We start from the raw sequence: 14,216 nt of genomic DNA, 5'->3' as shown, positions 1-14,216 counted from the left end.
TGAGAATGGGACATAAACAAATGGAAGGACAAATGAAAAAAAACAAACCATAATGCTATTCACACAATGAAAGAGCGCTTTACTTTAATTTAAAGCATTCTACATATTAAGTGAACAAACAACATAGATCCTTGACATTCTAAATCTAGATTTGACAGTGGAGCATATGTCATATACATATATAAATATCGTTAAGAACTATAACATGAACGTGTGAAGCAAAAGTATAAAATGTGTTATGATTATAAATTATCTAAAATCTGGTGATTGGCCCAGTATCTGTTAAAAGACTGTATTTACCTGAACGATTTAATGAGATGACCTATTTTTGTTTGTTGGTCGTGTTTGTCTTCTGTATGACTGATGCCAAAACAAAACTCCTTGTAAAATCTGTTTCAAATTAACTTAATTTAATGATACACGTAAAATAACAGTGTGCAGTAACGTAACATATTTTTAGAAACATCTAAGTGTTTTGCCAATCCACAGAATTGGATATCTCATGTTCTGTACATGTTAAACTGACCTTGGATCAGGAACAAATGTCAAATGAATGGATGTGATCTGGATACTATTCAGGCAGTTCTGAGTACTCAGTATTTTTGTTGTATAGATAATAGATGGAAATTATACACAGAGAATGTAGGTGGGTTTAAACGTTAGTAAAGTACCCAGTGCCAATCGAAACTTTATAATTTGAAATGTCAGCATAAATTTTGCAGAGTTAAAATATGATGAGCTTGTTATTATCACAGTGGAAAGCTTAATGTGTTAAAGCTGTTATTGGACTTGGAGGCAACAGCCATTTAACACAGTGAGAGGAATAACTGTCACAGAGACACTTTAGCTGCTGCACTTTTTACAGGGGCCAGAAAAGGTTTCATTCATTTTTATCCCAGCCCACAGAAAAAAATTGATGTTTAATAATACCTTATCTTATTAGAACACCAAAGGAAGGATGCAAATTGCCTGGGAATGTTGAGATAAGTCAATTTAAGAAAGATTCAAACACATTAAGGCTGCATGTAGCTGCATTGTAGAGAGGCACTCTCCTGAGGTACACACCCCACACAGCTTCCTACATCTAATACAGAAGAGTTAGTCCATACATATCTTTTCATTATTATGAGCAGGCTTACAGAGCAGTTTTGAAGGCTGTTATGCAAAGGCATTGAGTTCATGTTCATGTGTGCACAGTCACACACACACACATACATACATTCCTTATCCAACAATAACTGAACTACGGGTGGGAAACACAAAAAAGATATCACAATCTTTTTCAACACAATAATGATGCGTGATCAAAAATGTGGATTTTGAAATTTACAGTTAAGAATATCCGGCACACAGACATTTTTCTATTTGCACCATTTGAAACACAATATTGCTTTAAGTTTTCCATATGGTCATGCACATGTCCAGCGACCGAGACGTCCTCTCTCCATCGTTTGCTTCTTTCCAATGTTGGTCCAGTGAGATGGTCGATTATGATCCTTCAGGTCTTGATACAGACTCTCTCAGCCTGTTCCTTCAAACGCTTCATACTGGGGTTGAACAGATTTATCATACATCCTTTAGAAGTGTCCACCGCTGCCTCTTAAGCCTTCCATAAAACAAAATAATGACATACAATATAACAATCTCTGAGATGGGACTACTTCGAGATTAATCACAAAATAAAACTCTCTAGATCGGCCAACCCTCAACTAAACAGAAAACACGTATATACTGATATACAGACATGGGGCACTTAAGTATGTCATGGCAGAAAATGGTAGCGCTTTTTCCTACTGGTCTTCAGAACTGGTGACACATCCAAGCAGAGAAAAGCCTGAGATAAAGGGTAAAGCATTGGGAGATGTTAGTGGTGGAGAGTTCAGATGTAACACATGAAAGATACGAGGGTAAAACTCTGAAAATACCTCTGAAGTTCTGCTTTAACTGCGAACACTGTCGTCTGTGTCTGCTGCAGTGAAACCGTTCAGAGAGTCCTGCTGGAAGGCAAAGGAGAGGCAGAGACTTTCAGAGAAACATCAAACCTGTAAAAGGAATGAGCAGTTTGTTTTGACTGGCACGGACTGAGCTCCAGCTAATATTAAAATCTGAGGTCGCCAGCCCTAGTAAGGCACTCCCTGTTTCTGAAGGAGTAAAACCTAAATAAAGGTCACTTTGTGGGCAGCAACACCAGGAAGAACTGTGGCAAAACTACAACATCAAACATGTTTGTAAAGGGGCACTGGTGTTTGTCGTCAACATCCGTGTACATGGAAAACAATAACACAACAGCAGGTTTTTATACGTGAGCTGTGACCTCACACATCTGAACATATGAAGGCCTGAAACAGACGAAATGGTTTATAATGGTAATAAAACTGGTGAACCACGGATGTGTTAAACAGACAAAGAAATAGACGTCATACTATTGATTTCACACAAAGGACAATGTGAACGGTTGCAAGGGTAAAATATGGTAAATAAACAATTAAATGAGAGCTAAGACTCCACAACAACAATTTTCATTCCCTAATTAGCTCGTAATATTATTTATTTTATTGTCACAACTACCATTTATATCCCTTTCCTCCATTTACAGAGTCTTTAAACCTGTTATATTTACCACACTGACCTGGCTTTGCAGCAACTCCGCCCCCTCCGACGCCTCGGAGAACTGCATGCTGGGTAGACTGGGGGGCTGGGACATGCGGGCCAGTGGAGGGTTGCCCATGCTGTAGAGACGAGGACGTTTGATCTGGTCCTGGCTGGACAGCGGAGTGAAGCTGTTTCTTCTGAAGAAGGCTGGCGGCACAGCATCTGTCTGGGCTTTACTCTGCTCGGTGAGGGACACACAGACGAGGTGGACAGATTAACACACGTCTCTTTATCAGGGACTAATTAAATCTGTCCTCGGGCTGAAATCACTGTTTCCTGTGTAATTGACTGTGAGAAAGGAAACGGATAAAAACAGCAACTGAGACAAACAGCACTAAATATAGAAGCCGCTGTAGTGCTCAGTCATTTAACAAGGAGGTGTTCTCAGTAAATGTCTTTATGTGTTAACACCCACTCTGTCTGAAACTCTCGCCACAAACCGACACAAACAGCACAACCAGGGGACAGGCCCTGTACTACGCAACAGGTTTTGTGATTATCAGGGTAACTGTGGGTTTAATGGTTGGTGATGAGGGATTAAGATCTCTTAAAGCTCCACCCACTGACCAATCAAGTCATTTGAAACATGAAATTAACCCTCAACAGCAAGAAGTGTAACAAAAAATAGGACATTGGCCACTTAGGAGACAAATTGGTTAAAATAACTAAAATATAACGGTAAATAAAAGCAAATCAACAGCTTTGGAAAGGAGGAAAAGTTTGAGAAGAAATTTAAAAGAAACTTTAGAGGTTGAAATGTCATTGTCACATGATGTAATGTAAAGCCAGCGGCCCGGCTGTTGTTAAAGAACCTCAACAGTAAAATGGATTAATGCCTCTCGCTGTTCTTTTCATCTACCGATGGAACAGACAAGTTAAAGGAACAGTTCAACATCGTGGCTAACTACCCGTTATATAGAAGGCTAAGGCCAGGGAAAGGGAAACAGCAAGCTATGCTCTGTTAAACAGTAACTAAATCTGCCTTCAAGCACTTCTTAAAACAGATGCATATCATAGAACAGAGTGTAAACATGTACTTATTGATCCGAGTAGAAGAATGGATGTGAAGTTTTCCTTCTGGGCAAACACAGAGCTTGAGGCTGAGGCGTCTGAGCCTGGGAAGCTTTAGAAACAACTGAATATCTGGTTCCTGAAAGCTGAAACTGCCGTGTGTAATTTTTGGTTTGAACTTGTGAATATAACCCTGACCCGAGTGTAACCGCAGTGAACTGGGTGGACGGCGGCAGACAAAACAGACATTACATTCACAGAAAGAAGCTTACTAATGGTCTGTCCCTGTGGGTGTTGACGGCCTCAACCTTCAGGTCAAACATGTCCACTTTACAGCCTAGGAGAGGAGGGCGAGAGAAAAAGGCGTCACAGCTCTGTCGGGGTTCGGTTAACCTCTGAACTGTGATGGGAGTCTCACCGTAAGCCACTGGCGTGAGCTTGAGGACGGTGTGCAGCGGACACTTCAAGTAAGGGAGGTCATCTGTGACAGGGAAAATAAAAATGACATGTGAGACTTTCTGTGCTTTGGTTAGACTCGAGATTAGGATGTTTTGCTCATGTTAGTGATGTCAGTGTTACACTACTGCAGAGCTCCTGCTGTGCTTTGTAAAAGGCTATTTTAAGTCTGTGGTGCAACATGTGCTATGGGAGGATCCAGTGGGAAAACATGCCAGTCAGAGCTGGTTGGTTTAACTGTGATTTAGCATTTACACAGAAGCTGCAACAATTACCACTTCCTCTGCTGACTGATGAAACCCTCTGTCTGCCATATGACAGATTCAGGATCAGGCCTTGAGCTTCATTTCCCATTTGATTTAATGTTTTTATTTTATCATTATCAAATTATACTTATTTTGCCTTAATCCTTGATTTTTTTGCCAAACACTCCCATACCTACATATTTATGATACAAGAAATCCACAGTTTATGTTGCTGTTGATTTTTGGTACTTTTCTATTGATGCTGTCGTTTATATAATCAACACTATTTGCTCAAATGGAAAAGGGCTCAAAAGAGTTTCACGATAAAATGGGCAAATATATCTCAAGGCCACAAAGATATCTAAATGTTGTCGAGCTACATGTGACACTCCCAGCAGACCAACTAAAACAAGAGGCCTTATCGTTGTATTGGCATCAACAAAACACGAAGCCCCAGAAATCTGCACTTTGTCAAATGTGTTTCTGTCAATCTGCTTATTAGAGTGAGGCATTTGTCTTCTAGTTATCGTTGTAACGTGAAGGCAGATGCTCCCATTTCCCCTTAAAGTACTAGATATGTAAATTGGTAGTTAGGGTCATTTAATATCTCTCAAGTGTGTCTTCATCACCTCCCTCAGAAACGTTTAACACTCAAACCATACGACCTTGAATTACTCAGTGAAGCTGTTCTGCCACAGTTTAAGCTCAGTTACTGCTCTCTGGAGAAGTCTCGCTTGATGTTAACGATCATATAAGTTCTAGTTATATTATAAAAGCAGCTGGTGCCAGAGGAGTCAACAGTATGAGGTAACCGTGTCTTGTCATTCGTGTACGTTACCTGCGCCCTTATCCAGGAAATAGGCGAGCAGGCAGCGCATGACGGCCTGATGACAGATGACCAGAACGTTGCCCTGCCGCTCCAGCTCCATGATCACTGGCTCCAGCCGCTGAACCAAATCCTGGTAGGACTACGGACAGAGAGGAAACACAGAGTTTGGTTTGGTTCAGATTTATTCACACACATGGTTATTATTCCTGCTAACTGTAACCCTGTAGCTATTACAAAAAATAGTGCAGTGTACTATTCGACCACAACAAGCTGAACAAACCCTCATATCAGTGAAGGTCAGTTTTGTTATGGAAGTTTTCTGGAAGCTGGTGAAAGGAGAACTGTTTTATGCAGAAGAGAATAATGTGGACTTGATGCATCAGAAGGTGAAACAATATACAAAACGTCAACAGAGTAACTGGGGTGCTTCAAGTCTGAAGATGTCTCCCACAGCTTCCCCAGTATATCTCCCTCTACTTGCGTCACCCATTCCAACAGCACATCCATGAAAGAGTAGAATTGCTGTCACTCTCTATGTTACATGGAGGTGTTCGCATCCTAGTGGATAGTTAAGTCTATATATACATTCCTAAATCACATTGTGTCCTTCGTCTTTCAATTCGTGAAATACGCTAAAGAGTTGAATTGGTGCCTCTCTGTCGTGTGAAAGTCGCTGAGCCTAGACGCGACAATAAACTGTTTGTGGCCCTTTATCTATAACCTGACCTTGGGTACTGCCAAGGGAGAAGGGAGATATACAGTCATGTGTGTGTGGATGGTCCAAAACTCCTTGACACACTCAAACTGCCAACAGCACAACATACTCTTCAACACCATCACAGTAAAGACAGGGAGGAGCCTTCACCTCTCCTCCAGGGTAGCGGTAGTGATACTTGTCCTGGTCCCTCATGGCAAACTCCTCCGGTAACGTTTCCTCAATCATCTTATAGGTCATGTCCTCACACACACCCTGAAACACAAGAGAAATCAAAACACTGGAAATCCTATGACATGGCCGCACAGTGCATCTGTCCGTGGTGTTAGAGAAGACCTACAGCATCTATTTCGTTGAGGATCTTCCACTGCTCGTAGGGAACCCCCAGCTCCTCTGCCGTCTGAATGGTGCGTCTCAGCTGACTGGTCCAAACCTTCAGGTCCGACAGGCGGTGTTCTTCAACAAAGTCCTTCAGAGCTACTGCGAACTGAGGAAACAGACAGAGAACAGGGACTTTTACTGTAGAACTGACACCTGCTCACAGAAAAGAAACTTTGCAGTGAATGAAATGAATTAGTTCTTCTCTAAAAGCCTTAAGCTGATATGCAGCAGCAGCATTTCATTGATTAATGCTTTTAAATGTCATCTGTCAGTTGCTAAGAATGTTGTTTTAAATTTTACGCCTTGACAGAATCACTTTGTCAAAGCTTGTTGAGTTGTACTAATCACTATAAAAGGACTAGTTTTTGCTTTGTTGCCAAGATTTAGATGCGTTGCTCTTATTCAGTAATTGTGAAGCTATAAAACCAGCAACCGTTAGCTTAGCTTAATGCAAAGTGGACACAGGGGGAAGAGCTCCGAGACTGGCTCTGTCCAAAAGTAAACAATATCCAGTTCAGGAACTTCTAAAGATCAAGACCAACGATAAATCGGCTCTGTGGATTACACAGAGGAATGTGGTTTCCAAACAACCAGTGGACAAAAATAAATGCCGAATGTTTGTGGTGGAGACTTCACATTTAACAGATAAAAACATAAATCAAGAATATATAATTCACACTGACATCATGTGTTTCACTCTTTTGTAAGGAGCAGAATATTTTTGTGAATGACTCCACCCCGGCAGTTTACGCTGTATGCAAAGCTTCTTGAGATCATTTGTATACCAAACCAGATACAGACAAATAAGAGAGTGGTATTCATTTTCTCATTTAACTCTTCAATAAGTCGACCAGCTCTTTTAAGACTCTTGGGAAGACTCTGATGTCTTTCCAGCATCCACATGTGAAACAGTGTGAGGATATGTGGAGGAACCTGTTTGCCTCTCTCTGACAGTTCAGCGTCTCCCCCGATGCGTCCCTCCTCGTTGTGATGGCTCTCTCCATGGCGGCAGAGGTAGATGGAGTGGGAGTGCACGTGTATGTTCATGAGGTAGTAGACTATTTTGCTCTGGATGTAGTCCTGCACCCTGTTCACTAAGAAACGACGGCCGACGTTTATGACCTGGATGAAGGACAGGTTCCTGTGGGTCAGAGCGAGAAGACACACACACGACAGAGGGGGAGTTCAAAATCACACGCACAGAGCGGGAGAGATTTAAAATGGACACACGGATAAGGAGTGAATATCTTGTACTTTTGGTGCAGCCAAAATATCCTGATATTTTATCTATCACATGCTGCAGTGTTGTTCGTCAGCAGCTCAGCTCATGAACAGTGACAAGGTCGAACAAGAGCAACAACTATTCCTCTTGACTACAATTAAAGATCAGAAATAGAGTATCTACCGAGTCTCAGTTGTGTTACTTTATCTAAATACTACTATAATGTGTGTAATGTCCTAAATGTCCCACGGGATTAATAAAGTATCCATCTATCTATCTATCTATCTATCTATCTATCTATTTGGATTTGCAAATATCACCAGTTGATTAATAAAGAAACCAAAGAAACCATCTACAGTATATCCAACAGGAGTTTAAAAAAGAACAATGTCTGAATTGTTTTGTTTTCCTGTCACAACATGACCCAGATTTCTGACAATAAGAAGCCGAAGCATTCCTAGTTTTACTGTGTAAATGAAAAAACAATACACTGGAAATTAGTCGTCCATATTAAAAGATTAGCTGCTGTGTCCACCTGCTGGACAACTTCTGCAACAACACATTCTTGCAGACAAGAAAACAACAGCTCTGACTGACTTTTACATGGATTGTGTTACTGGTGAGAAGTGTTACCAGTTTCAAGACAAAACACATCCGAACTCTTAACAAAGAAAGGTTCTTACTTGTCGTGTTCGTCGGGATCTAAAGGTTGGTACGTGACTTTGTAACACTCTATTCTCTTCAGAAAATCCTCCATGACACGTTCTCTGTGCCTCTCGGGGTAATCTGGGCTGGACACCTTCACATCCTTTATGACAGAGACATTTTGTAGCCATGACTTATTTTGTAACAAAGCAGGATGAGACGTGTTCTCGTGAGAGAACAAACACAAATGCATCATTTACCAGAATATTTGTAGCGATGACGTCTGGATCATCACAGATCGATTCTACGAAAAACACCTGAGAAAAGAAATATGCATTTTTAATTTCATAAACGCTGTAAAATCAGGTCACACCATTAAACCCTCAATGAGATTCTGACCTTGTATGCATTTTCTTTGGCACAATTCTGGATGAGTTCCCTCCTCTCCCTAGTGGTGTTGGTGGCGTCAAACACCTGATGAACAATGTAAGATAAGTACATTAAAAACAACACAAAATATAACAGGGAATGAGCTTCGTTTTTTGTGTGTCCTCACAGCGATCTGGCCTCCCTCCTCGTTCAGATATGCTTTGACGTCCTCTAGTGCTACCAGAGCGCATTGTCTGTGGATACACAATTGTCAGGGGATATCATCAGCTATTTAAATGCACATTCAGCAGCATATGATAATTTTAAAACAGGATATACATGTTAAATAAACCAGGTGTTAAGCAGTGGAGGATGAATAAGTCTGCTACACCAGAGATGAATGTAATGTAATGAATGTCTTTTGTCGACTCACTTTCTAATTTGCATTGCCTCTTTGTTGTCGTGTCTGAAGAAGTCGTATGATTTGTACGACTGCACTGCTTCTCTCCTATAAACTCCGAGGTTAAAAACTGTAAGAGAATCAAGCAGAGAGTCAGTGATCGACATGAGAAGGGACGGCTGAACTTTGTGAGTTCCATCAAGGGGGCAACCTTCAACTCAACAGCCTCTGCAAAACCAGTCCATCTACATTCCTTTCAAATGACAACTGAAGTGTACAACTACAAACAGAAACATTGGACAAGGGCCAGAGACAGAAATTTGACAACAGTTTAACGCTTTGATCATAATACCCCTGAATGTCATTAGTTTTCCTGTAACAAAGTGAACCACGGCCCCACCCCTTTTTACCTGCATGTTTGCACAGTATACACAGACGTGTCCTTTCACAAAATAACACAGTGCTGTCTTTGTAAAACCAGATATTTCACAGGCCTCAAAATGGAACTGAATGTAGATTTAACATATTACCTTTGCCAAAGAGGTTTTAATCTTTTTGTCTGCATTTGTTTGTCAGTTAGCAGGATTACAGGAAAACTATTGGACAGATTACCACACAATTTATTGAGAGGGTCAGGAAAAGATGGGTCAGGAAAGAACTCGTAAAATGTTGGTGAGAAGGAAATTGTTTATTTCATTTTTCTTAACATTGTGAGATGAAGCAAAATCTCTGAGAATAATACAAGGATCTTGAGGAAAAAGTTCATCACATGTTAAAGGGACTTATAAATGTGGGAAAAGGGGATAGGTTGACCCTTTAAGTTTATTTATTGGCTCTTGTTTTCTAAAAAGAAAAATCAAATGCTGCGACGTGCAGGAAACTCAACCATATGCTGCTTCTGTACTGACCCTTAGTTGGCACTCCGATCCAGTTGAGGTAGCGTGTCAACTTCTTGGCCATGTAGGTCTTCCCTCTAGCGGGCAGGCCGATCATCACGATTACGGTCGGAGAATTGGTCATGTAGGAAGCCCAAGCTGCAGGTTGTGCACGCACACAAACACAGATTTGAATTATTACGTAAATTATTACTACTATTGGTGATAAGGGGCCAGATACACACACTATTTACATAAACGTTCAAACACACACAAATACAAGTTTTCACCAAGGAGTTAAAGGGTTGGGAAATAATCCAAAGTCACCCATGTAGAGTTCATGTACCGGTTGACTAACGCTCAGTTTAACATTTCCATCATAACACTGTCACCCCTCAGCTGTTGGATAATGTTTCTCAAATTCCTGCTGCTTAGCAATCCAAATTGAGTTAGCCTGTGCTGGCTGGAACATCAAGTGGAAAATATTCAAGCTATCCTCCTTCTCTGGTCAGTGTCCACGACAAAACAAAACAAAGACCAGAGCAGACCAGACTCAAGACCTGAAACTTGGAGACCAGACAGGCAGCAGTCATTTTGTGCTCAACATACACATTTGCTGGAATCATTTCCTTTCTATATTTTCTGATTAACAGATTCTTTAAAGTGACTGTGAAGTTATTATTATGTGGAGCTAAGTGAGTTTAAAAGTTGACCTTGATAAGCTCACTAGTGCTTTCCTTCAAAAGGTGTGTGCGTGCGTGTGTGTTTATGCTTGTGCAAACACACCCATGCACTGTACGTCTCCTAACAATGGACGTCACAGCTGACATCAGTGCCTGCTGAAACCTTATCTGTCTTTATTAAAGAACCATTATGACACAGCATCAGATCACAATGCCACTGTTAACGTGCACAGTGTTCAATCATTAATACACAAACAGGTTAGTGCCTCAGGTAATGATTCAACGCGTCACCTTCAGAGAAAAGACAAACCACTCACAGCACTTCTTCTCGCTGGCTCTGTAGTCCGTCCTTTTAGGTTCCACTGCAGCTGCAGGTTTCTGCTGCCGGGCGGCCATGACGGGGCTGATCTGTGTCCTTCTGGTCTGTCTCGGCTGACGTGGGGATGAAGGGCTATAAGGTCACTGGTGTGAGGAGGTCAGCATCTCTCTGGTGAGGACAGGACGCTGCTGTATCATATCAAACACTGTCAGATGCCAACTTGTGTGAGGATCCGAGATGATAATACATTTTAAGATGCTGAACAACAAACTGAATTCATTGTAGGACACTGGTGCAGACATTAACCACGTGGCTACAACATGACCTGCCAACCTCTTCTTTTATTCTAAGTAAATCATTGATCGACAGGAAATACAAGTTGTTAATTTACAAATCCTTATAATAAAACATCACATGTGTTCCCTGATGAAAAGCTTCAGGGACGAGAAGAATCGCTTTCTTTTGCTGAAATGACAGATTCCATATGTTTTGCAAAAGCTTTCATATCAGGCATTAATTGATAATTATGATCACCAGGATAAATCTCAAATTGATATTTCTTTTAAGTTTAAAGTTTGACTTTTGCTCGTGAGTTAAACACGACACCTCCTCACGGAGCTTTTAATGGGCCAAGAGTCAATGAGCAACAAATATCAAATCCACAATAATGTGAGACCAAGACAAGTAGTGAACTGTCACATTTAAAAAACTAGGTCCGAAATAAAACAATAATTTTCTGTTGATCGACTTATCGATTAACCAACTGAGGCCAAATTACCTGTCCCATTCAGTTGTATGGGAATGGAGGTTTCAATGGAGGCTTTCAGGACTATTTGACATTAGTAATTAGTTAATAATACAATTTGATGATGTATAAAATTGCATACACCCCCTGAGCCCCTCACCAGAGGACTGAGGCTTCCTTCGTTCACAGCGTAAAAGAAACCATAGATCCCAGAACCACTGACGAACACTGAGGTGAAAGCTTTAATACTGACACTAAAACATCAGTTACACATGTGTGACCTTAATGAAACCCTGTCGCCATTGAGCTGCATCAACACTACTGAGCTGCAAACTTCATCACTTCTGCTTTCCTGGAGGCGAATGTCGCTTTAAAACAAGGAAGTAAACGTCCAGGGAAAGGCTGAGTCAAATATTAAAGGTGTAAACTCACCGAACAGGCAGCAGGTGTTTGGTTCTATTAGTTTTCCTCCTTGTGAACCAGCAGCCATCACCAGCGTCCACAAGCGGAGACTCTTCTTCTTCTTCTGCTGCTTCTGCTACTGCTCGGGGTTGTAGCTCCGCCCCCCGGTGTGATGGCTGCTGCTGCCGGAAGATCACAACTGTCAACTTCCGGCAAAATAAAATATTTAGATGCCCGCAGACCAATGAGGATATTAGATTTCAAAATAAAACATATTTTATAAACTTTAAGAAAATAGACTTTTACTGACCCTGAATTTTCATGTGGATATTCACTTAGTCATTAAATTCAAGGAAAATGTATTATTTTCAGGTGAATCCACAGTTTGATTATAGCCTTGTGTTAATATATTAACATTATATTATAATTATTAAATTGTACAAATGTTTTTGTTTTTTGTTGTTGTTTTGGTTGAAATGTGGATGTTTTATGACTTGTATTTGTGTGAATATATGATTAAATGATTAAAATAGCATCCTCTGGAGTAATTTGCTTCAGCTATTTATATTAAACCATTAAAATCAAGGTTGGAAATGGAAACACAAAATATTGTCATTGTCTTTCAGACTTTATCCAACTACATGAACACCTATAGCGATGCACTCTGAAGGTGAATTAATTGTCTAATTGAATTGTGAATATTGTGAGTTTCCACCACATGGGGTTGCCATTGCATCGCTGCACATTTTTAACACTCACCATGGAACTTTAAAATATTGACTCTAGCTGCTGGCCAAATTTCAGTCTTGTTCATAGCACCTCTTGCTGGTCACGGGAAAGGAAAGGAAGTTGACCTTCTGTCGTGTTCATACTCGTGAAGTTGCACAAATACTCTTGCATGCATTTACATGAGTAGCACACAAATTAATCAAAATACACAAACTTCATTCAATTGAAATGTGTTTTAAAAGTCAACTGACACTGTGTACTTTACATTTTGTACGCTCTCATATCACAAACAATATCATTTAAACTCTATCTATCTATCTATCTATCTATCTATCTATCTATCTATCTATCTATCTAAATTACAGACTGTCAGTTGACTTAAACATTTCTCATGCATGGAGCACAGAGATCCGCCATCTTGTCAGCAGCCAGATAATCTTGCAAATCTGTTTGGAGTAGTCCCAAAGACTTCATGCTTTCTTTTTCATTTCTCAGGGAATTACCATGGCAACACGTTACATGCTGTGTTTGAGGGGCCTCTCATGTTTCAAAACTTTGTAAAAGTTGACCCACACTTCAGAAAGCCTAAAATGTGTCCTCACTAGTGCCTCCTTATAAAAGGACTGGTAAGTTTGAACTACATTTTTTTTAAATTTGGTTGGCAGACATGTTAGACCTTGTCTCTTGGGTCCATGACATAAATCCTACAGTGAGAGCATCATTTGGATTCTTGTTAACTCCACCCAAGTCTCTACTAGGTTTTGGTTTCCTTACAAACATAGTTATTAGTTTATATCAACTATTTTTCATGTGTTCATGAAAAGTCCAATTATCAGTCAGCACTAGACATGTGGGGCATCGAGCCTGACCTCAACATGCAAAAAGGTGAGAGGGTCCGTTAATGCTGCTCCAAGCTTTACTGTGAAATACTGTTACTTGTATGACCACATACTAAGGTGGACCAAATGGAGTGTTTTGCTGACCCTTTTTTTTATTTTGAGTTATAAAACAATAAAAACAACCGCACAAAAAAGAAACATGAGTTGCTTTGGGATCACAAAAAGAGGTTTTTGCTGGGCACTAATTCTGCTTCAAATCCGGGAAAAACAATAACAAGAATCGAGGTAATTCGTTTTTGACACATATCGAAGGAAGAACATGCATTTAAAAAAACTGAGTGGCATTCCCCTTTAATTCTACAGCTTTATTTCATACAGAAAATATGCCACATAAGTCATTGCAATCACAAGTCTTTATTCTCTTAAAGGAAACTAGCCTCACAGTGTCTAACTAATACACCATTACATTAAACAACCCTTTGTAAGATATGTGCTTAGTTTTTCAAATTATATTTGTCAGTACAAGATCATCTGGAACTACATAGTTGTTGCTCATTCCCAGAAGCTGGATCACTGAGAGGACAGATGCCAGAGAGTGGCTGTGCAGCCGGGGACAGATGGCTGCTATAAGGGTGGGTGCACAAGTCATAATGGGCTTATGATTCTCAGCGTGTTTCTGTCCATCAAGCGTACACATTG

At 40.4% G+C, this 14,216-nt stretch overlaps 1 protein-coding gene across 5 annotated transcripts; it reads right to left on the bottom strand.

Moving 5' to 3' along the window:
- Positions 1-842: 842 nt before the first annotated feature.
- LOC133956485 (6-phosphofructo-2-kinase/fructose-2,6-bisphosphatase 2-like) lies at positions 843-12,109 on the bottom strand. Of its 5 annotated transcripts, none has more exons than XM_062391579.1 (17): positions 11,980-12,109; positions 10,801-10,970; positions 9,834-9,959; positions 8,959-9,055; positions 8,713-8,779; positions 8,556-8,630; positions 8,417-8,473; positions 8,195-8,319; positions 7,223-7,430; positions 6,249-6,395; positions 6,059-6,163; positions 5,203-5,332; positions 4,082-4,144; positions 3,936-4,000; positions 2,630-2,830; positions 1,926-1,997; positions 843-1,834 (listed from the first exon to the last, which is right to left on the bottom strand). In XM_062391579.1, exons 2-16 carry the CDS (start codon positions 10,877-10,879, stop codon positions 1,941-1,943), a joined length of 1,602 nt encoding a protein of 533 aa, XP_062247563.1. In that variant the 5' UTR covers positions 10,880-10,970; positions 11,980-12,109; the 3' UTR covers positions 843-1,834; positions 1,926-1,940. The 5 variants fall into 5 exon arrangements, with proteins under 5 accessions (XP_062247563.1, XP_062247562.1, XP_062247561.1 ...); XM_062391578.1 differs by having other exon boundaries at positions 10,801-10,990; positions 11,980-12,089; XM_062391577.1 differs by having other exon boundaries at positions 10,801-10,987; positions 11,980-12,069.
- Positions 12,110-14,216: the final 2,107 nt, after the last annotated feature.

This window comes from Platichthys flesus, chromosome 7 (assembly GCF_949316205.1).
Source record: "Platichthys flesus chromosome 7, fPlaFle2.1, whole genome shotgun sequence".
Taxonomy (NCBI): Eukaryota; Metazoa; Chordata; class Actinopteri; order Pleuronectiformes; family Pleuronectidae; genus Platichthys; species Platichthys flesus.
This window is presented reverse-complemented; position numbering and strand designations above follow the sequence as displayed.

Excerpts from the sequence above, each read along its gene's own strand:
- LOC133956485 (XM_062391579.1), bottom strand. The coding sequence starts at position 10,879 with ATGGCCGCCCGGCAGCAGAAACCTGCAGCTGCAGTGGAACCTAAAAGG. Across the intron at positions 9,960-10,800 it reads AGCCAGCGAGAAGAAGTGCT|CTTGGGCTTCCTACATGACC; the intron begins GTGAGTGGTTTG and ends CACAACCTGCAG. Across the intron at positions 6,164-6,248 it reads TCCTCAACGAAATAGATGCT|GGTGTGTGTGAGGACATGAC; the intron begins GTAGGTCTTCTC and ends CTTGTGTTTCAG.